Source organism: Amblyomma mixtum, chromosome 3 (genome assembly GCF_055824585.1).
Source record: "Amblyomma mixtum isolate Tamu chromosome 3, ASM5582458v1, whole genome shotgun sequence".
In the NCBI taxonomy this organism is placed as follows: domain Eukaryota; kingdom Metazoa; phylum Arthropoda; class Arachnida; order Ixodida; family Ixodidae; genus Amblyomma; species Amblyomma mixtum.
In genome coordinates this window covers 404925340-404948765 of record NC_143014.1, presented here as the reverse complement: position 1 = coordinate 404948765, position 23426 = coordinate 404925340, and the positions used below count along the sequence as shown (strand labels likewise).

Below are 23426 nucleotides of genomic sequence, written 5' to 3'. Positions count from 1 at the left end.
TCTTCTGCTGCCCGTCTGCTGCGCTGTCTGGTAGGGTTGGGTGGGAGGAGAGAGCTGAGTTGCGCTGGCGAGCCCAAACCATGTTGTAGGTGTCAGCCACCTCGCCACAGTGTTTGCACCTGCCAGTGAAAGCGGGACCGAAGTGGTTTTACTGCCGGGCACAGCATTGTGCCTTTTTCATTTTCCTGTGCTGCCACCTCGCGTACAACGCTGCAAGCTCACTGGAAGGGTATTGCGCGCCCAACCCAGCCGGACTGAGTGCCGCTGCGGAGCACGTTTTGTTGGAATCTGTCGACGATGGCGTGTCCTGGGCAGCACCTGGTATCTGGAGAATTTCTACGGCTGACTGATGGCTGGTGCGAAGTCCGGGGCAGGCTGCTGTGCCCACCGAAGAGCAAATTCTTCAGTATCTCCGATCATCCGGCATGCGATGCGATCACCAGCTAAGCAAGGGCCGCCGCTTCAAAGATGAAGGCTACATTCGGAACGCAATGTTCGATGAAATATCCCCGATCATTTCCTATTTATTGGTGGTAGTGCTGTTTAGCTTTATCAAAACGTGCAGCAGCTTAGTTGCATGGAGGCTGATCTTCATACAGTCGCGATATTGAATGTGGAAACTCGTTTGGGCTTGCTGGTGTGCGATTACAGTTTGCAGTGTTTTAATCTAGGAACAGATGAAATGGCCACATTTCTGCCTCGAGTGTCCTCTATTTTTTCTTCCATTCCACCATCCGCCCGCCCGTAAGGATTCCTACGGATGTGCGTGCTGCAAAACTTTAGGAGAACTTAAATATACCGATTCACTTTTTGTCCTACCGGGATACAAACCTAAACCCATTTTTGGTGACGAACTGGGAGCGTGTGAGGCTACCTCCGCAGTGCACCTTTGCTTGTTTCTTGAAAAACAGTTGCCTGCGATGAGCGCACGCCATGGTATTATACGTGGATTTGAACGTCTGACACATGGGCTGTGCGGAACGCTTCAGTGGAGGGCTCCGTATTGATATATGCGACTTGGACTTATTTCACGTGCACTGACATACACAGCACACTGTGTATGTGTGCTGTGTATACTGTGTTTTTGTATGTACAAAAACCAGTGTAGCACACTGGTTTTTGTATTTCGCCTCCACTGAAATGCGGCTGTCGTGGTGTGCATCGAAACCGCGATCTTGAGATCAGCGACCGGAAATGTGGGTGCCGCGGTGCCGAGGCCTTCCTGCCCACGAATAAAAGATTTCGTGATAGACTGCACACGCATTTAACCGCGGTACCTCGTTCGTACCTGTCACAAAGTGATTCCCGCTCAGTCTTGACGTTCTTGACGGTGCTCAAATGCGGCCACGATAGTCGAGCCGCCGAACTGCTTTTATCCACGCTTCGCGCCGAAGGCCGTCCCGGGAAGCGTTCAGAGAGCGGAAAAAGTCGACTTTGTTTCCCTTTACATAGTGGGCATTGTAGCCGTATGCAACACATGTCGTAGGCATCGCAAAACGCTTCGTGCTGAGCGCCCGAAGGCTGTAGCAAAGCACCCCGCCGCGTAGGAAGCCGGTTTGTTTACACTCCCAGTATGTTTCGCGACACCACCGCCAGGGGATGGGCGCATGCGCAGTCGCGTCGTGAAAAAGGCGGAACGCGTTCGTTTGCTTTCCCCAGGTGATGCCTATCTTTATAATAGGATGTGATATCTGAAGGAGTGTAAGCAGCCGCCTTCAGGTTCCAGGTGCCCAGGAGCGAAAGGGAATGCCCGGTGAATGAGTGCTCGGGCCGCCGTGTCTGAAGCTTCGTTTCCTGCTAGGCCCTTATGGCCCGGAGTCCAAACTATACAGCGGGGAGTAGGATCGGTACCTCGGCTGCAGTTCCTTAGTATCAGATCAGCTAGTGCAGTTATCCAGCCAGCCCCATAATTGCGACACGCCGAACGCGAGTCTGTTATGATGTGTTTGGATTTTGAATCAGAAGCAGCCAGTGCGATGGCAACCTCTTCGGCTTGAGTTGTGCCTGGGGCTCGATAGGAGAGCCCATACACCTGTATTTCTTTATGTATGACCGCGGCCGTGTACCGCCCCCCGTGGTTCGGCCCGGCTACATCTACGTAATAGACACCATGCTTGTTGCCACAGTGGCGCGCTAAGGCTTCCGCCCGCTGGCGATGACCACTATGATCTTCCTTATCCATCTTAGTGGGGAGGGGTCGAACTTTGACGACAGTTTGGGCGCTCGCACCCGCTCCTGAATGTGAAAATCGTGTTGGATGTGGAGCCGGGCTAGCATGTGCCGACACGACTTCGTTTGGTCTAGCCTAGTGTATTGATTGGTGAGATCGGCTTCCTTGAGCTCCCGAAAGGTGTTCATCACTCCCAATGCAAGTCTCGCATTGGAGGTGGCGACCGGAAGGTCAAGTGCCCTTTTCATCAATTTGTGGAAGATTACCTCAACTTTGTCTTCGTCGTGCTTCCGCAAGTGTAGATAGGGACCGAATAGAGAGTTTAGCTGATTACGAAAGCACGGGCCACCCGCACAGCATCCCTGCTTCGCAAACCTCTTCTCTTATTGGAGACGCGGAGGCCATACCGCCCACCTGGTCTCCAATTTTGCGGAGTTTGTGCAATGTTGTGTCTACTCTTCTTTGGTTATGAATAAATAGTCCTAGTATTCGAATCTCTCTGGCCTCCTGTATGGGGCCAATTGTTATGGAGAGATGTATTTGGGTAATGTCCTTAGGAGTCCCTATAGGTGCACAAATTCAGACTTGTTGGGTGCGCACTGGAGATCCCAGTGCCCTGCGTAGCGATCCACTACGTCAGCGGCTGTTTGCAGGCATTCCTCCATCTGCCATAAGTTTCCCTCTGTGGTCCATGTCGTGATATCATCGGCATGCAGCGCATCCCGTATGCCTTTGATACCCTTCAACTGGTCCGAGCGATGGAGCATCGCCAAATTAAAGAGTAGGAGGGTGGATAGCACCGCACCTTGTGGTGTCCCCCGCGTACCCATTTGATACGCACCATATTCTGCCTCTTGAATTCTGATTAGTGCGGCTCGATCGGTGAGAAAGTCTTTTGTATAGTTGAAAGTGTTTCGGCCACAGTGGGTGTCATTGGGGTGTGTCAGAATGACGCTGTGTTTGATGTTGTCGAAGGCTCCTTTTAAGTCAAACGCCAGGACGACCTTGTCGTTATGTGGGTGTTCAACTGGCTGTATTATGTCTCTGTTGAGTTGTAGCAATATGTCCTGTGCCGACTTATGTGAGCGAAAGCCGAACATAGTGTTGGAAATGTGTTTCGTTGCTCCAAGTATTCGGAGAGCCTATCCCGCACCATGGTCTCCATCAGCTTGCCCACACATGAGGTGAGCGAGATAGGCCTCAAGTTGTCTGTGTTCGTTTCCTTTCCCGCCTTGGGTATGAAAGTTACTAGAGCTGTTTTCAAGTCAAGGGGGAGCGGGGTTTCGCCCTTCCATATAGTGTTCATGTATTCCAGAAGCGCCTCATACGCCAAGTCAAAGAGATTGGCCAGCAGCTTGACTGTGACCTTGTCCCGCCCAGGCGTAGTGCCTCTTCTCATTTTAGCCAGGGCTGCCTTGAGATCAAAGAGTTGTAATGGTTGGTACAACTCAGGATTATCTTTGCCTGCGTAAAGATACTCATAACCACGCGCTACTGTTTGCAGCAGAGATACTTGTCCCCGAGTGTCTGTGCGAGTTGTGTTGTGCTGCCCTTGAAATTACGAAGAGATCGTTGTAAGTGGCGCTGTGTTTCGCCCCGGGTCTCCGCGGGGTCTATAAGGTTGCGGGAAAGCCTAGAAGTGTTCTTTCTGGCAGCCGTGTTACAGTGATCTATCAGTTGGCGTCAGCAAGCTGGGAGGCATACTGAGCTGCTTTGTGATTGAGATCGAGGATGCGCTTCTTGAGCAGCGCTGGATTAAGGGGGGGTCTAAGGAGGCTGCAGCCCAGGGCCTCACCTCCGACAACACGAGAACGGGCCCATTCATTCTAACTTGCTTACTATATGGAACCACGGGCAATGCAACTTTGAGCGACACGTATGAAGCGAGAAAACCAGAACAATGAGATGGGACCCGACCTCATGTAACTTCGTTTAGCCTAATCAGTTTGAGGGAGCTTGTCGAGCTGCAAAAGCAGGAATCCCCCGCCACCCCAAGGGGGCCCCCTTTCTTATGAAGCGACATATGCGTTTGCTTACGGATTGAGGAAACGTTTTCGTGGTTTTCTGTCAATCCTCCCCGTCCAGTGGCGTCTGAAGGTGTAGTGTGTTTGAGAATCCTGGCGTCGGCATAACAGGCTAGACTTCCGCCTCGCTGCCAAGAATTCTGCTGGAACTGCTTCATAACCCGCTAAAAATCTACTAATTAATTTTTAAAACAACACATATATCCGCTAATATGCAATGCGGTGCTAGATGTAAAAGGTACTTGCTTTGCGCCCTCTGCATGGCTTACAAATATAAGGAAATGCAACGCTTTAGTGTCACAAGTATGATTACAGCAGGGTAGGCAAAAACGAAACTAAAATGCGCAGCGGTATTTGGAGCGACGCCTACTTGTGCAAGTATCATATACAGACTGTTGAGAAAATAAACGCGCACAGTGGTGGTGTGGTGTGGCACTTTTTATTAACAGCCTTTATGTTAGACGTTTAATTAAATAGGTCCTGGGCCAAGGTGACGAGGGCGCGTTGCAGGTTCAGGTCCCAGGAGGCAAGCCAGATGGGCCACGGTGGGGGTGGCGGGAAAGGATAGGCGGGGGACTGGAAGGCTACGTGGCATTGTGTAAGGCAGTGTTCTATGGCTGCATATTTGTGTGGACAGTTGGGCGCTGAGGTGTGGAAGTGTGCCGGTACAGATAAAGTTTGCCTGGTGTACGTAGGAGATTAAACTGTATTCGGCGAAGAATGCGAGTAGAATGCTTCTCTCAGCTACACTTCGAGTTCGAATTTCGCACAGATATGACATTTGGTCGTCAGAATTATTTTACACAACTCCGGCTTTTCTTCTTTAGCTTTACCAATTTGAAAAACAAATCAGGCTCTGCTAGCTTCTTGGAAGTCCCACAGTTTCGCTTTGTGCTCTGGCGGCCACTAAGGAAGCGAAACACTCGTTAATGGGTTTATGTTTAGGTTTATGGGCTTTAACGTCCCATATCAAGTGCGGCTGTACGGGACGCCCGCCGTCGTGGAAGGCTACGGATAATTTCGACCCCCCTCGAGTTCTTCGAAGTGCATTGATATCGCATCATGCACGGGCCTCTAGCATTTCGCCTGCAGCGAAATGTGACCGCCGTGGCCGGGGCAATTTCTTTTGTTCGTTCTTTTTTTGGGACTGGTTTTGTAGAGCCAGGTGAAATTTAATTTTTGAGGAAATAAAAGGCACAGTAACTGCCTGATTTCTAGGTGGACACCTCAACCTGTCTTGAGGGGACGGAGGATGGCGTGAATGAAAGGAGAGAAAGAGGTGTCGTTGGTTTATTGGTTTAAGGGGGTTTAACGTCCCAAAGCAACTCGGGCTATGAGAGACGCCTCAATGAAGGTCTCCGGAAATTTCGACCACCTGGGGTTCTTTAACGTGCAATGACATCACACAGTACATGGGCTTCTACAATTTCACCTCCATCGAAATTCGACCGCCACGGCTCGGATCGAACCCGCGTCTTTCGGGTCAGCAGCCGAGCACCATAACCACTGAGCCACCGCAGCAGCCAAAAAAAAGTGGTGCCGTTGCGGAGCGCTCAGGAATATTTTAGGCCACCTGGGTATCTTTAACGTGCTCTGAAATCGAGCAGCACAAGGGCCCCTTTTTGCATTTCGCCTCCATCAAAGCATGGCCGCCGCACGGCTGGGTTTGAGCCCGGGTACTCGGCTCAGCGCCGAGCACGCTCACCACTTATCCAGGACTGATATTTTCGGCCACAGACGGACACGTGTCGCGCGTTCCAAGAGTCGCGTTGTGTTTTGTGCGCTGTAAAACTAATGCTACTGCGTTACTATTGCATGAATCCTTTATCGATTGCACTTCGCTCTTTTTAATTAGGTGGAATTAGAATGAAACATGGGATATAATCCAGTAGTGTAGCAGGGTGCAGGGGGGGGGGCAGTGGAGGTAAAGGGAGAGGGGGCGTGTCATGCGCATTAGCCCAGGGCCACTATTTTTCTTAACCTGGCCTTGTTCTTGAGTGTTCCGTTATGATTCTGTCTTTTCCAACGTTTGGTGTGACTGCGGCGGGCTTCCCGGATGTGGAGTAGATGGTTGTCCACCTCCGGACAGTCCTAGTTGGTCTGTATCTGCGTTTCGTGTTTCTTGAGTGTTGTCATCAGTATTTGGGCCCACCGCTCGTATCCATCTTTAATCAGGCTGGCTGAGGGCAGGGACTTTCTGAAGGCCTGCCAATCTGGAAGTCGAGCTTGTTTGAGCGGCTTTTGAGGGGCCGCGTGTGAATTAGTGAGTTAATGATGCAGTGGTGTCTAGTGTGTCTTCTGTGTTCCATTCCACGTGTTGGATGTGTTTGGAAAGTGTGAGATCAGGACACGTGTCCCGAGTCACAGAGTTTCCAATTCTTGTGGGATTCGCTGGGTTGGTCCGGAGGGTGATGCATAGCGTAGAGGTGAGCTGCGCTAGCTTTCTACCTCGCGCCTCCCCCTTCTTGTAGCCCCATAATTGGCTGGGAGCATTGAAATCGCCCACATTCATTAATGGGTCTTACCCGCTATCTTCAGTGCCCGGCTGAAGATATCTATATACAAGGTATTGCGGGGAAGCCCGCCACTAATTTTTTAAAATAGGCTTTTTTATGTAAAAAAGCTTATGCAGTATGATAATAGCAGTTTTGGTGAACGTCACAGAACAGGTGAATCAAGGTAACTAATTTGCGTATTCACTAAATTCAGAAAGCTAGCGTTTGGATCAAAAACTCTTTATACTGGAAATTAAAGACAAAAGATCTGCTACCGGGGCTAGTTGGAAATACATTCTTGACGGTATTGGTGAGAGCCACCAAAACAAGGATAAGGGACGAACACACAGGACGAAGCGCTTCGTCCTGTGTGTTCGTCCCTTATCCTTGTTTTGGTGGCTCTCACCAATACCGTCAAGAATGTTCATACTACCAGCTGTACATATTACTGTAAACAGCCACGACTGTACTGCCATGCACATTTTCCAGTCGCATGCAAGAATAAATTTTTTGATACTGCTATGTGAATTGGCTCCTCAAGTCGATGATGAAGCATTTCGTCTCGTTGCACCCAAATTCTTTACAGGCTTCATAGCATGTCGCTGCACACTGGAGAGGGAGGGGCATTTATATGCATGGGGATTTAGTGCATGGTGATGGGCATTTAGTGCAAGGAAAGTTCAGTACGGCTTACCCCTATACAGAACGATGATTAATACTGTCGTTTATATCCCAGCAGGTTCACGTGAAACCGATGCGTCTTACACACACTGCCATGTCGACATGGGTAGACGGCAGCTGGGAGCATTTGTGTGCTGCGCAGATGATGCATGTTCAATGCGGTGTGCTCCAGGTCGATCGTGTCGAGCCTCTTGTATCACAGCAAGCATGCATAGAGAAGTAGCCGGTAAGGTTTCAGCTGCGTCGAGGCCGAACACACCGCTGTGTTGGTCCGAGGGATCTAGGCCTCTCGCGCACTGGCTGCCGCCAGTCAAAGCAACATCAAGTGGTCCGCGAACACGTTGGTGGCTTCAGAAGCAGAGTCTGTGCAGCAGAGTGCTGCGCGGGGCGACCCGATGGCTTGTATCTAATTCGCAAGCATGACGCAAGCAGTGGGGAGCGCCGCAGCGCGGCAACTAACTGAAATGAGGCGTACCGACGGCTCACATTACGAAGCGGGTGATGCGGCTCGAGTTGTAAAAAATCAAGGAGGCGCTGGTCTCACTGACGGTGATCAGTGAGGCAACTTGGCGCCACCAGCCAAATGTGAATATTATAGTCAACTAGAATAGTGAATATCGAGAAGCAGGCGCACTGGATTCGGATTCGGGTAAGTCCACAACTAAAAGCAGAAAGAAAAGGCGACTGCGAAGAAGCGCCGCCACGTGCAAACAGCGCAGCAGTGTAGAAAGGCGCTGATCGAACAGTGACGTGGACGTAACTGCGTCGCTGTGGCACATTGGATCTGTCGGCCAGCCAACAGCTACGCTCTGGAAGGGTCTCCGCTCGTTCCTTGGGGACGACAACCAGCTGCCGTGAAGGTCGCCGCTCGGCTCTGTTTCCACGTGTTCGTTCCATGGCTGCATTCGACCAGCCCCAGCTTCGGTGAGTGCGCTACGCGTCGCAAGCGGTGCCTCGGGGCCTGCGAACGCCGCTGGCGAACGCTGCATCTTGCGTGTAGGTGTCAAGATGTAGGTCGGAAATTTCACCCCAGCTAGACTGGCAGGGACAGATAACTAGAACGCAACCAGTTTAGTGACGTGCATATGTGTTATAGTGAACTTGAATAATATAGTGTGTGTGCTGCTGTTTAACATATCGTTCTTTGGACGCGTGGTATTGAGGTCGCCAGTCAGGCGGCATCAATGCTGTGCGTGCAAAGTCAGGACACCGTGGCCACATTTATTTGCCTGTCGAAGGCTTGGAAAGCACAGCGGGGAAGGAGAGGCGAAAAGCTGTGGCTGAACTTTGGCACCTATAGCAAAACTTTGAAGCACGAGACAAAAAATTCAGAGGGCACTTTTGCTCTCTGAAGTGCTGCAAGGCGAGAGCCTTTCCTTGCGCACTGGTTTGCATTCATTTCTTTAATTTTGTGCTTTATAAATATTTATTTATTTTTCAACATTTTTATTTTTCTTAGTTTTTATTCCTTTAATTTTTCCTTTTCAATTTCTTGTTGTTCTGTTTTCTTTCTTTTTAATTTTTCTGCCAGGGAAGGGAGAAAGATGGGAGTGATCGAAAACACAGTATTCACTAGACGCGCCTTTTTTGTTCATTCCAAACCATCGAGTTGCCACGGCGGATAGGTTAGCGTGCTCATCTCGCACTCCGGAGTGCCTGGGTCGATTCCCCAACTCGACCAATTTCCTACTCGCTTTTATTTATTTATTTATTTTACTTGGAACATCACTACACCATCCCTGTAATTGGTTGCATGGTTACTAAATTGATTGTAAAACATTTTATTCGCCGGGAAGAGCTTGGTAAGAGGTCGCGTTAAGTGGTCGAGAGTACATAGCCCTCGACGACTTTGTCAGCCCACTCCACCGCCAAAACTTGCGTTCTGGGGTCAGAGCTAGCCAGCACGGTCTCCCACCGCTCGAGAGAAGGAGCTGTAACTAGATCACCCGGAGGTGGCTCTATTTTGCAGTCCCACAGGATGTGATCGTAGGTAGCACGTTGGCCACAGTGTTTGCAGTTTTGGCTGTAAAGATCTGGATAAATGTGCGCGAGGAGTGATGGGGTGCGTATCGATCTCGTCTGTAGACGACGCCACGTAACCTCTTGTTCTTTAGTAAGTCTTTTGTCTGGAGGGGGGAAAATTCTCCTCTCTAATTTAAAATGATTGGTGAGATCATGATATGTGATCATGGAGTCCTTCGTGAAATTCAGGGAGCCAGACTCATCCACTGCCCGGTCGACGAAACCTCGGGCTTTATTGTGGGCTGCCTCGTTCCCCGGATTCCCCGAATGGGCTGGGACCCATATCAATTCGGAATAATTTGGTGAGAATTTGGTTGCGTTAAGGATTCTAAGGGAGATGTTTGTAATTCGCCCTTAACATGGTTACTAACCAAAGTTCAATTGGCCGCATTCGAAATTCGCGCATTGTGACGTCACGACCACTTCGACCAATTGAAAAGCGTGATATTTCTGTCAACAACTCTTGCTTACAACGATCAGGCATTAAAGGCTTCCGCCTTAAAATTTGCTGTTCATCTAACTCGACGCCCGTTTCTCGATCCAAAAGCTATTAGTGTTTTAACTTGGTTTCGCTTTCGGGACCACAGAATGCTCACCCCATGGGGGCGCTGTATTGGCGTCGCTCAGTCTATTTAACTCGCCGCGCTCTGAATAAACGGTGACTCTCTCAACGTCGTTCAGCGTTAGCGTCGATGTCTTTATAGAGGCTGCCGTCCCGGCGTGCCCTAACGTGTTCCGGCATGGCGGCCGCGCCCGACACATTTTGGCGACGAGGATCCATCCACATGCATCATGCCTATACGTGAGTGAGAAAATTTTACTTACTTCTCTGCTACGTCTACTACTTCTGCTGACCTACTTTCACGCAGCATTTTTGCACTTGGCTGTTTTTTGACGTGAATTGAACGTCGTCTGCGTGACCTATCGACGCTACTGCGGCGCCTTCTGCACGGCTGTCCTGACCACCTCGTTCCGCTTGCTCCTTGTGCAAGATGAACTTGGCAATACCTCCGGCACCCTTCTGGTCATGCCCCGGCTATTCTTTGGCTCAAATGGCGACGTGTTTTCCAGGCCCTACGACGCCGCCGCCAAGACCGCAACGCCGGACCACAAGAAAGCGCTTCTGCTCAACGCGCTGTGGGAAGAAGGCATCAATGTCTACTAGAGCTTCATCGAGAAAGAGACGCAGGATAGAACCGACATAGGGACAGGTGACTCTGAGGCACCGGACGTATACAAAGCGGCCCTTCAAATGCTAGACATGCACTTTCAAGAAGAACAAAGCGAATATTTCAGCCGCGTTCATTTCAAACGCAGTGTGCAGAGACCTGCTGAGCGAACTGCCGAATACATTCGCGATGTCCAACGGCTCCAAATCGTTCAAGTTTGGCCGCTACCGACATCATGGTGCAAGATCAAATCCTTTGCAGCTTGCAGTCACATAATTTCGTCGCCGGTTCATTTAACTCGTCGAGAATGTTACGATCAAGCAGGCAATGGAGATTGCTCAGGAAGAGGAACACACCGATAAAATAATGCAGCAGCTATGCGTTCTAGTAGACCCCGTCTCACAGCGTCGTCAGACACAAGAGGGTCTCGTCCTCTGCGAGAATTTCAAAATGGCGGTCTTTCCTTTCCTGTTCCAGTTCAAGATGGCGGTCTCCTTCCCTGCCTGGCTTCATTGCAAGATGGCGGTCTTTTCTGTCCTGTTTCAGTTCAAGATGGCGGTCTCCTTCCCCGCCCGGCGTCAAGATGGCGGCCAACGGACTGGCGTTCCCCCCCCCCCCCCCCGACCGGGTAGCGATGGCGACGCCGAGAGCGAGGGGGTCGGCCTCCCCGTCAGGAAGGGATGCAACCGGCCGCCTCAGCGCCGTCGGCTCGACCCGGCTGCTGCTGTTTTCGCTGTCTCGCCGGAGCACTCGGCGAATTTTCCGGGTTGTGCTCGCCACAAATACTTCCACTGGCAGTATAGTATGTCTTCAGGCCGCCGTCCCGGCGTGCCGTAACGTGCTCAGACGTGGCGACCGCGCCGACAGCTTTGCCTTCGTAAATGGTAGGAACTCCATTTTTTACTTGGATTTCTGCAGCATGAAAATAGTCATGTGTAGCATTTTCGGTGATGTTAATGCACATTCTTAAATCACCCATCAGAAACTACCTTGGAGGTCCCCTTCGCAAGACGGGGCATTCCTGCCTCGGCATCGGGACAGCGGCTGATCGACGCAGAGACTACCAGCTGCTGGAGGGCATTCGATGGTGAGAAGGGGCTGATTTTTTCTTTTGAGCCTTTATGCTTTGAGTATTCTTCAGTGCTAGACACATTGATACAGCTTCCAGTTTTCGAGCTTTCTGCAGTAATGGGCTCAGTGCCAGAATGAATGAATTTACACCAGTGCAGTCACTGGAAGCCACAGGTAGATTTTAACAAAGCATCACTTTAATAACTAGAATTTAAAGTGCAAATTAATGAGGGCACTTAAGACTACATGCTGTGAATTCAAAAGCATTCTCTCTCATTGTGGGCTGCTAGTTAACCATATTTGTTAGTAAGTAGTTTTGATGTCTTAGAGGTATCTGAAGACAGTTAGGTATTTAGGTTGAAGACCTTCATAGTGCATGCATTTAGATTAGAGGCCTTTAGGTTGATGATCTTTACAGTGCACGTGTTTAGGTTGCAGGCATTAGGTTGAAGGTGCTTAGGTAAGGGCCTTTATGTCGAAAGCATTTAGGGTGCAGGCCTTTGTCAAATGCGTTTACCCTAAAGGTCTTTAAAAGGCATTCCTTAAATCCTTTAAAAGGCATTCAGCTTAAAGGTCTCTAACCTCCTTCACTCAGTAGGCCTTTGTTCTAAAGGCAATTTGGGATATATGATTACTATGGCAGCTGTGCTGATGACACATTTTTTGGACAGTTTCATTTGGACAACAGCACCAGGCTTCGTTGCCATTGAGCCATTTACTGTGCATCAAAGATGACATGAAAGCAGCAGCTGCACATCGAACAGTTGTCGACTCGTTCCGAGGATTCCAGTCCATGCGCCTTGAAAACTGATGACAGCTGGCACAGCGGCAGAGCATAACTGGTGGGCAGTGAAAAAAATTAACTCGTCATGCTTTGCATCGATCGATGTGCTCTTTCGCTTAAATATTAAATGCTTCCTAAAGATTCTTTTATTAGAATTTTATCCGTGTCGCTTCCGTAGAATGCTTTTCTCAGCTACAGTGGCGAGTTCTTCGAGCTCAAATTTCGCACAGAAATGGCATTTGGTCAGAAGAATTGTCTTATGCTACATTTGCTTTGGCTACTTGCCTGAATTGATAAAAAAAAAGTTGGATATTCGCATCGTGTGTGGTGACGACAAAACAAAACTAGGTGTTTTCTCAGCGATTGCACCGGTGGTACCATCTCGTTTGAGCCATGGAGAATCGTCAAAGGAGAATGGTGAGGGTTGCTTTTGCGGAAAGTTTGAAGACACTTTTTCATGAAAGATTGAGGGGAGTTTTGGCCAAACTGTTTCTTGTGGTCATTGATAAAGCAGTTGAAGCAGCGTCTTCAAATCCTCTGCAAAGCACCCCCTTCCTTTGCCGAATCTCTACGGTCGACAAACGAGATGGCGCCACCGGTGCAATCGCTAGTTTTGTTTCATCGTCACCGCTGACTATGCCCATATCTGACTTTCTTTTTATCGATTCAGGCAAGTACCCCAAAGAAATTAGGGTAAAAGAATTCTGCCTGCCTAATGCCATTCCTCATGAAATATACTTATAATTCAAAGAGAATGACTTGTACTTGTTACTGCATATATTATCCCACACCTTATGTAATACCCCCTAAAGGTGAATAAAGTGAAGTGAATGACACTGCAAGCTAGTATTTCACCAAGTACAGGAAATTGTAGTGTACAGCAGCAGCTCTACATGTTAAACAGAAGCTCTGCACGTTAAACATGACAAACAGCATTGAAATAATGAACAACACTGAAACCTATACTGCAGCCGCTATAGGTACTCCTACCCTTCTAGTAATAGTCCGAAAAGGTACACTCGTGTATTAATTAGTATGCACCGAACTAGATATGTGGATGTGAAACATGGTGTGTTGTAGTGCTACAAGGGTGGATTTATGGGTCATTCTTAAAAGGGGCAGTCCCATTTGAAACATGTATTTCTTGCCTGTCTCTCCTCTCCCCTTTCTGCATCTTTTGTGAAGTTTGCGCTGTTTTCGTTATGATTTCTTGGACATTTTTTTTTAAGGCTTTCATGCTTTGCATAGGAAATCCTCCCCTGCCATGCTACTATAGGCACCCTCTCTGTTTCTGTCACCTTTATGAGTGGCTCTTCGAGTTGTGATTCAAAAGACATTGTTAGTGTGGTCATCATTATGAACACGTTTTGATAGTGAATTTTGCATTCAGGGTCAAGAACTCAAACTTTTTAGTATATGTATTTGCCCATCTTTACTGCTGTATGGGAAAGCATTCCTGGCATGGCCAGCTGCACCAAAACACACCATTAAGATCAAACAGTATCCAAGACCAAAAACAAAATACTGTAGTATTTTTCTTGCCTTCACTGCTTCAGCAGACGGTACTGTTGACACAGCCAGCTGCCCAAAAATATGCAATGCAATATTCAGATTGTAATATTCAACATCAAGAGCAACATTAAAAGGCAGGTTGAACACTAAGCTGGGGTATGACCATGGATGGCAGCAATGTTCATGACTCAGCCAAAAGCAGGCGTGTGCACTCATTCAGCATTTTGATTGTTTGCATACTGCTGTCAAAGTGCCATAAAGTCGCAATACAGTTACCATTGGGGTGTAAATGTAACTACAAGTTATTCTAGAATGAGCTGTGGCTTTTTCCTCATATGATGTATGTGTTAACTTTACTGGGAAATAATGAGCATACCGCTAAACATGCACGCAGTGAATATCCTAATAGTATAGGTTTTTGGTGTGCAGAATGACAGTGCATGTAGTGTTATGTGGGATATAATGTACTGCAGCTGCTGCTGGCCTTTGAGAGATGCTGTAGTGAACGACTAGGAATTTATTTCGACCAATTAGGGTCCTTTAACTTGCGCTGCCATCGCAAAACACACGGTGTTTTTTCATTTTGTCTCCACGCGACTGTGGGCTTAGCTGCAAAACGCCACAGGGACCGAGGGGGGGGGGGGGGGGGGGGGCAGAAGACAGTTCTGTAGGTTTGGAAGGCCTGCACAATGAAGCTACGATTTTATCATTTTTCGGTTACTATTGTCGGCTTAACGAAACGAAGCAATTTATGCTTTAGGGAATAGAGAATGCACTAAAGCTAAGCTTCGGGTGAACGTTAATGTATAGCAATCATTTAACGTGTCTAGTTAAGTGAGTTAGGTTTTAGCTGCTGTCAGCAAGGCTTGTCACATCCTCAGTCCTAATTGACACTTTCTACTTAGCATGCCAAAATTGGTTCCCGGACACTTTGCTCGTCAGTACTGGGAAAAATTGCGGTCTGTAATTACCACTGCAGGCTTCCTGGCTGTGTCTCTTGGTGCACCGGGAATGAAGACTTGCCAGTCTGTGTGGAATACCTGCATTGCGTAACCACGTTGACCAGCAGACTCTCCATCCAGAGAACAAAAAAGGTAGATGCACAGCGTGTCCACCGGACGCAGTTTTTCAGACGCATGCATGCAGTGCTCACGGAGCACAGATGAACAGAATTCTTTGTATACCACTTCCCTGCAGGGTGTTCTAGTTCTTGTCGCCCTGTGCATAATATTGGACTTCTGCATGAGAGCGTAGAATAACACATCTGCACAAATACGTTTAATTATCTGGAAGCAGCGATGTTGCTACAGGTGACAGCTTGGAACATGAGGTCAGGTTGTGAACATTTTCCCCCACCGTTTAATCATTACTGTTGCTCATTGCGATCAGCTAGGGATGTTTCCAGTTGGCATAAATTGATGGACACAGCAGGCTGCGCAGTTCGCATTTCAATTGTATATCTTGTCATATATTCATAGACATCAAAGCCATATAAAAAAAGCCACCCGTTCTAACACTAACCTGCTGCGAATTTAAATACCTTTTGGATACTGGAAAGCGGGGGGCTGGGAGACTGAGTCTGTATACAAGGTATTGCGGGAAGCCCACCACTAATTTTTTAAAATAGGCTTTTTTTATGTAAAAAGAGGTTATCCAGTATGATAATAGCAGTTTTGGTGAACGTCAGAATACAGGTGAATGAAGGTAATTAATTTACGTATTAACTAAATTCAAAAAGCTAGCGTTCGGATGAGAAACTGATTTTACTACCAGCTGTAGTTAACGTAAACAGCCTTGACTAGTGCCATACACATTATTCAGCTGCATGCAAGAATAAATATTTTGATACTGCTATGTGAATTGTCTCCTCGAGTCCCTATGATGAAGCATTTTGTCTCGTTACACCCAAATTCCTTACGGCGTTCACAGCATGTCGCTGCACACTGGAGAGGGAGTGGCATTTAGTGCGTGGGGATCAGTGACATCAAAGGAAAGTTCAGTACTGCTTACGCCTATACAGAACGATGGATAATATGGTCTTTTATATCCCAGCAGGTTCACATGAAACTGATGCGACATGCACACACTGCCATGCCAACATAGGGAGACGGCAGCTGCCAGCATTTATTTGTGTGCTGCATAGACGATGCATGTTCACTGCGGTATGCTAGTGCCCAGGTCGATCGTGTCGAATCTCTTGCATCACGGCAAGCATGCATGGAGAAGTGGGTGGTAAGGTGGCAGCTGCGTCGAGGCCGACGTGTCATACACAGCTGTGTTGGTCCGAGGGAGCTAGGCCTCTCATGGATTGGCGGCACAGGCAAAGCAACACCAAGTGGTCCGCGAACATTTTGGTGGCTTTAGAGGCAGAGTCTATGCAGCAGAATGGTACACGAGGCGACCCGATGTCTTGTATGATGACAAACTTGCCTGAAGCAGCAAGAACAGAGGCGATAAGTGGACATGCAGCGACGAGGAAGCCAGTGTCATCACCTGCAACTTGCATGTGTGGCAAACCTGCAGCTGCCACTAGGTGGTGGGCAGACGCTAAGAAAGGAGTTTCTAAAATCCATCAGGGTCTGAAGAAATATCCAAACCGATGTACTCCTGTTTGGAAAAGCAGTAATTGTGAATGCTATGGTTTGCCCCTTGGTTCATGACAGCAAAAAAATGGGATCTCATTTTTCCTTCCTCCTGCTTATGGGACTCTTTCATGATGAAGTTAAAGCAGACAGCCATTTATGCTCCTGTTCAGGCTGATATATATTTACATTGTAGGAATATCCTCTAATGGCTTATTTCTGAGCCTCAGCCAGCACGATGGCTTTCAATATGAATTTCGTGTGCATTCTATTGTGCTATACCGAAGGCATATAAGAACTGACCCTGACGCTCCCTTGGCACTCAGACAGTTTTGTTTCTACCGAGTGCACGTAGTTGCTTGAGCTTGTGCTGTGCGTTTTGGTAGCCCGTACCTTCCTCTGCTTGTGAGCCATGCTACTGCAATTGAGCAGATATGGGAAAGGAAAAAAAAGGCTCGTTATGACATACATGAAGGAAGCCAACAATCACCAAAAGAAAGGAACATAAGTGATGCTTTTCTTTTCTATGCAATAGGTAGCCTTTGGTATTCTTGATGCCACCGTTTGATCACGTTCCATGTGGAGCTCGCGATAATACAGAACGGACTACGTCCGCCGCTATGAAAGGAGGTGGCACTGGTGAACACCCTGAAGGTTAGTTTACACTACACATAAATAGCCCCGAAAGCAGAAGAATGGACAGCAGTCACCAAGTGGCAGAGCACCGTGTGCGAGATCAACACCACAGGTGAACAATAATAAAAGAACATTCCCATGATCCTTTATTTTGGTGGCTTTTGTCGACCTTCAGCTGGGCTTGAGCAGTTCATTGCGTAAGAGAAATTCGAGCTTCACACGAACTGTCCTCCATGTGCCGAGCTTGATCTGGAATACGCACTTTGGTCTGCATGCGGATCTAGCTTTACCTTATTTCCATTTTTCCAAATTCAGTGGTGCATCTATTTTGTCATCAGCCAGTCAAATAGTAGAGGTAAGCATCAAGTCTGTGGCGCAAATGAATAAAGAACAAAATTTGATTGCTTATGCAAACTTCTTTGCTGTGGGGAGGGAGCAAGGCAGGCTTCATTACCTAGGCATGACAACTACCATGATCAAAGAGCATGCGGTGGCTTAGGGCTTAATATAGGCTTTATTAGGACATTCTTGAGTAGGGGTGCTACTTATCATTTGCTTTGATTTGTAATGTGCTGGTTTTGTTTAGTAACCAGACACAAAGACGGCTTGGGGAGTCTGCCCCGGTTAGCACGAATGGTTCCTCAAAGGATTGTTGCTTTTCCATGTGCAGAGTTGGAAGCCAGAACGGTGCCATCTTCCTAGATCCAGTCTGTGCACAAGCCATGAAGTCCTTGCTTCCCAAGAGAAACATTGCGGCATTCTCCTGGACCGATGCCCGGCCTGTCGCAGGTTTTCCAGAACCAGGTTGCACAGTCCCGTGTCCTCAATGCTGGACTACCACGTAATGTACACTGCGCTAACTTTCACTGCTATGGTGCTGCACATGCCCATAGAGAAGAGGATGTCCTCCTCAGTTGATAGTGGAAGTGACATGTATGGCGCTTCCATGAGCTTGCTATCCTATTCTTGGGAACGGCACATTGGTGCAGTCCTACCAATGTGAGCACCTTGCTTTAAATTTCATATCAGTTATTGTATAATGGATCCTATCATTTATGATATTTTCAACTAATAACATTAAAGTGGCATCAGCATTGTGAGCAAAAAAATAACGAGCATGACTCTGACAGGTGGCGCCCGGAGAGGAACCTGAAAGGCAGTTGAGTCATGTGACATTGCGGTGTCATCACAACCTGCCTATCAGATAGAGCAAACTGCCCACCATGGCAGGCACCAGTTACATTAATGATAGGGCGCTCGGGATCAGCATTATATATATATTTTTTTGATGTTTTTTTTTGTCCAACAGAACGGTTTCATTGTAGGAACATGTCTTTCGTGCATCTGTGTGTCACTTTCTGTCGGGCCAGGAATTTAAGGATTTTGTGTTCTAAATATTTTGCAGACGTCGTCTAGAATACCTACGTCGCGTCAAGGGGAGACGAGAAGAGGCACAACGCCCATCGGTGTGAGTGTCTACGAGTGATCTTTGATGTGAAGAGGAAGACATGAAAAGTTGCACCGAAATCATTTAAGGTCTCTTTGCCAGCACTAACGATAAAAACTTCCAAGAACTAAAGGAAAGGCCATGCCCTTCATTTATTAAAACTTTGGTAGGATATCAGTACCTGACTTTTCTTAACAAGCCACAATCGCAACAAAACCACAACTAGAAACCCCACAAACACTAAGTTGCATTTTCAGCTTTAGACCAAATAGAAGGTAATTGAGGTCATTTTCAGCTGGCATTTCAGTGTGTAAATGATTATCAATGAATTTGCTACAACTGTACAATATCAAAAGTGGTTCTTTTCACGTGTGTAATGGCTGCTTATGCATTCACTCTTGACCAGGTCAGTAGCTGAGTAAACTTGCTTGACTTAGTTACGTGGTAGATTCTTTTTCTCAGAGATTTTTAAATTGTGAGTGCTTTTAAGCTTGGTGGGCAACTCCTCAACTACAAGATAAGTTTAATGGCTGTGTTCGAACATGCACTTCTTCGTTTCTTCCTTTTCAGCTCCCCTGCAACTGAAAAACCCTCAACTGGTGTGAAGGCCTATCTCCGTCTTTTCCATCATGAACTACAGGGGTGAGTATCCATGAAATCATTTGTTTTTTCTTTCAGAAGCATGCATGTGATGTTTTATTAAAACACTGCAGTGCACATGCCTCTGGGAGGTGCATCAGTTGGATTAGAAGGGGCAGCTACAGCCTAAAACCTCATTACTGAATTTCAGCACTCCTAATCCGAATGGCGTAAAGCCAAGTGCTCCCTAGATATGTGTACTGTATTTACTCGCATAGTGATCGCACCCCGAACTTGCCGCTGCAATTTATGTGCCAAGTTTAGCCGATGATCGTACTTCACAGATGGCATTAGCAGATGACCATCTTGCTCTGCCAGCCGGCATTTTTGTTCTGAGGTTGGTTGAAAAGTTGCTGATGGTGAAACATTGCTGCTGGTTGACCTGCAGTCACACGGGCGGTCTAAACGTGGTTGTGCTTAACCGTGGATACCAAACTTAACCAAGTTGCCTGCAACTTGTTTGCGTTTTCGGGACGCTTTTTTGTAATTCCCAACGCCACCGCTGCAACTAACTGGATTGACAGCCTGCCAAGTTAGAAGTCTTTCCACTGTCCAGCCGCTGTCTATGTTCGGTGCTGTTCACATCCGTAGCTCTCGTGCTGCAGCTATTCCATCACAGTTCCATCAGAATGACTGGGTGCTCAGCTCCCAGCTGCACCAATCGTTCGGAAAGTGGCAAAGTGTTTTACTCTATACCGTCATTCCCCGCTCCGTCATTCGCCGCTGACTTCGGTGGTTGCTACGAATGTTTTTTTTTCTCTTTTCTGAATGCTTAGTTGCCACGCGGCATAATGTGATAAATAAATCTAAGCATACTTCCACAGTGTTTGTTTTGTGAATTGTCTGTGTCTGCAGTCATGAAATGCTGTTAAATAGAATTCGGCGCAAAAAAAACAGACAAGAGACGAAGTAAGAGACACAGAGACGTTCACGACCGCTCTGTGTCTCTTACTTTGTCCCTTGTCCTTTTTTTTGCGCTGAATTCTATTTAACATGCTTCAGCAACTAGCCCAGCAGCTTGCTCTCCTGAAATGAAATGCTGTGGTGTTCTCATTCACCTACAAGGTTTGTGTGTTATTTTGGAATTAAACTATACAGTTTTTAAAGAGCAACACCTCACAGTAGCAGCTGTTGATCTTGGTACCATTACTGACAGGTTTGTAGGCAAGGATGCCTTAAGAGACATCAATTTTCACTCAAGTGCCATTTACATCAAGTATTGTTCAGGTGGAATTGCTTGACTCACAGCAAGGTGCTTTTGTTGGCTGTGCATCCATGGGGGGAAGTTAAAAGGCTGCTGCAAGCCTCCTGAATTTTCGCAGATGTGTGTGAGCTGTTAGATTTATGCAAACGTCGCTGGAATTGCCAGTTTTTTGCATGAAATGCACGCCACTGCCTTTTCACAAACTTTTATAGAAAAGATAGTTCATATTCTTTTCCTAATAATGCACGGCTCGGGATGTCGACACACCGGCTGTGATGGCTCAGTAGTTATGGTGCTCGGCTGCTGACCCGAAACACGTGTGTTCGATCCTGGCCGCGGCGGTCGAATTTCGATGGAGGCTAAATTCTAGAGGCCCATGTACTGGGCGATGTCGGTGCACGTTAAAGAACCCCAGGTGGTGAAAATTTCTGGAGCCCTTCACTACGGCATCTGTCCTAGTGTGAGTTGCTTCGGGACGTTAAACGCCATAAACCAACAAACCAACATTGTAGATCACCACTAGGTTAAAGCATACAGAAGAGAGTGAATGTGCTGTGATGTAAAATATAAGCATTTAACTGGTTTTTTGCTTTATTACGTAGTACACCTACAACTCCCTTTTGAGAAATGAACCGCAGTTCGCCACTCTTAAAGGTTACATTTCGAGTCACCAGAGTGTAAAGGCACCCAACGAAACAGCTTTCCTGAAAGTGTGGCTGTGATACCCTGTGCCTTCTGGAAGGTCGATGGTACGGGTCCGGAGGAAATCTAAAGGTGTACGCGAGTTTCAATACCATTGGCAGTTGATCGCTGATTCATAAGTGATATGATCTCGGAGAACCTGGATATTGAGAGCTGCTACATATAATTTGGTGTAGACCTCATATTTAGTGCAGTTTTCTATCTGAAACAGAGCATGAACTAGGTACAGCTTACTAGATAAAAAATCTGGTTATGTTGCACAATGAGCATGTCTTGTTCAAGTACAGGCACTTTATTAACATTTTTTTTGCTAAAAGTTTGATTGAGATTTCTTTACTGAAAACAGGCTAGACTTGCGGCTGTGCACTTTTTCGTTTACACTGTTTAAGCACTAAAATAGAGCTCTGCAGTGCGTATTTATCTTTGTTGGCATAAAACCTCAATGAAAAACAACTTTCAAGCGATGGAAAACATGTTTAGGCATCTGATTGTTTGTTTCAGATGTTAACATTCATCCAGTTTTGAGTAAACTGTATTCTGAATTTTATACTGTATTTTTTATAGTTCTGGCTTGTAACTTTTTGTAGGAGTTTTGGATTCAATAAAGGGGGTATAAACTGTTTTTTTGACGCAGTTCCGGTGAATAAATGTTGCCGCAAAGATGAATGCTGCATTTGTACGGTGTATCTAAAATACTGAGTGTTGTTAAGTTACAAGTAAAGAGTTCGGGGAAGGCAGCTGTGTAAATCGCCTGCTGCTGCAGCTCACGCACAGCACTAGAAAGAGCAGCTCTTTTTTTTCTTTCCTATATTACTTGAATGTGTTGCGCTGTCAGTTGTTTCGATGCTCTGTCTGTGATTAAGCGAAAAAGTGGCCTACAAACCTTGGAAAAGCACCCGCAGTTGATCGGTGATGCACTATGCATGTCGCCTGCAGAAACGGAGTGCAGCTTCACCGAATAACTTCGGTTGCTTGACAGGCAAGATGGTGGACCTACGTGCAACTCTGCTACCTTTGGTAGCATATACAGTATTTAGCAAAAATCACAGTTAAGCATGCTCGTGTGACAAGGGTCTGACCTGCAACTTGTTTGCGTTTTCGGTGCTCAAAAATTTTTTGTAGAAAATTTTCCCCCACATAATGATCGCGTCCCTGAATTTGCGTCAATTTAAAAAAAAAGTGCGATCATTGTGCGAGTAAATACGGTGCTTCTCATACTATGTGAACCTCTGTAAGCGAGTCTTGGTCTCCACCGAGTTCTGCTTTAATGAGGCTTCCTTCAAGGATTGTTTTGTAGTTGCATAATGTTCAGGCTTCTTCAGCGCAGCTAGTTTTCAATTGGATTGTCAGGCCGTTGGTTGTCTAAAGAGGAGTCCTCCAGTGACAGTGTTGCCTATTTCACAGTGGCATAAATAAGGATGTGCAGCTGATTACAGTCGAGATTCGGAGCCATGTCCAGATTTGATAAAACGCGATAGCATTAAGGCTTCTGCTGTGCAGAAATTCGGGCGTCGTCGGCGTGGATCGATAAATAGGGTGGTGTGGTAAATAGGCAGCCAGCCTCACAAAAGCAGCCTAGGTGGGCTACCTGGGTCACGTGACCTTGTGGTGTCATCACAAGCTGCCCACCGAATTGTGAGCAAACTAATTGCCCTGGCAAGTGGCAGCTAAGTTAATGGTTAATCGTGAAAGATTGCACAGGAAGAGCAACTTGGCTCGCAAAAGATTCACCGATGGCAGCACCTGCCATTGGAGGGCAGTGGTGCATCCATTAACCACTGCATCATGGCACAATGAGTGGTGTGAGGACTCCCAGAGACCTATGAATGTAAAGTTCAGAATGACCAATTCCTTATATATGGGCATTAACTCATTAGCTCTATCGTGTCGTATGCTTAGAGCAAAGCTTAAGTGTTTTCTCCAATTTTTTTTTTGATGTTCATTCAACCGATGATGGGGACGATAACTCTTCTACAGTGAGTTGTTTCTACTTCCGTTTGTGAAAATTTTTGAGAAGTTGTGGAGCTATCATTTAGCGATGAAAATGTATTGGAAGTTAGGCTGGGCTTGTTGATATTTAAGGTTGCTCCATGCAATTTGCATGCTCAAAATCACTAAATTAAATCTATTCCAGTGTGCATCCAAATTTTAGCAATAATATTATTTTGAATAAATGTCTTATTACGTGTATACGTCGATCAGTGCAGCTCTTTTGCGTTTACACAGGTTGCGTTATTCTCTAGGATGTGAATTTCATTCTCAAGTCGGTGTAAGATGATCTTGAAATC

At 47.0% G+C, this 23426-nt stretch overlaps 1 protein-coding gene across 7 annotated transcripts in view; it reads left to right on the top strand.

The window, feature by feature from the left end:
* Positions 1–10068: 10068 nt before the first annotated feature.
* Positions 10069–23426, top strand: part of LOC149357463 (uncharacterized) — a 28554-nt gene continuing 15196 nt past the window's right edge. For 4 of the 7 annotated variants that reach the window (XM_089584732.1, XM_089584731.1, XM_089584728.1 and 1 more), the window contains exons 1-7: positions 10069–10194; positions 11108–11445; positions 11544–11648; positions 14908–15022; positions 17817–17987; positions 18552–18614; positions 19164–19235. In XM_089584732.1, coding sequence (XP_089440858.1) covers positions 17869–17987; positions 18552–18614; positions 19164–19235 — 254 coding nt within the window. In that variant the 5' untranslated portion in view covers positions 10069–10194; positions 11108–11445; positions 11544–11648; positions 14908–15022; positions 17817–17868. Of the gene's footprint in view, positions 10195–11107; positions 11446–11543; positions 11649–12303; positions 12475–14907; positions 15023–17816; positions 17988–18551; positions 18615–19163; positions 19236–23426 lie in introns of all 7 variants that reach the window. The other 3 variants (XM_089584727.1, XM_089584725.1, XM_089584729.1) reach the window with 1 other exon arrangement.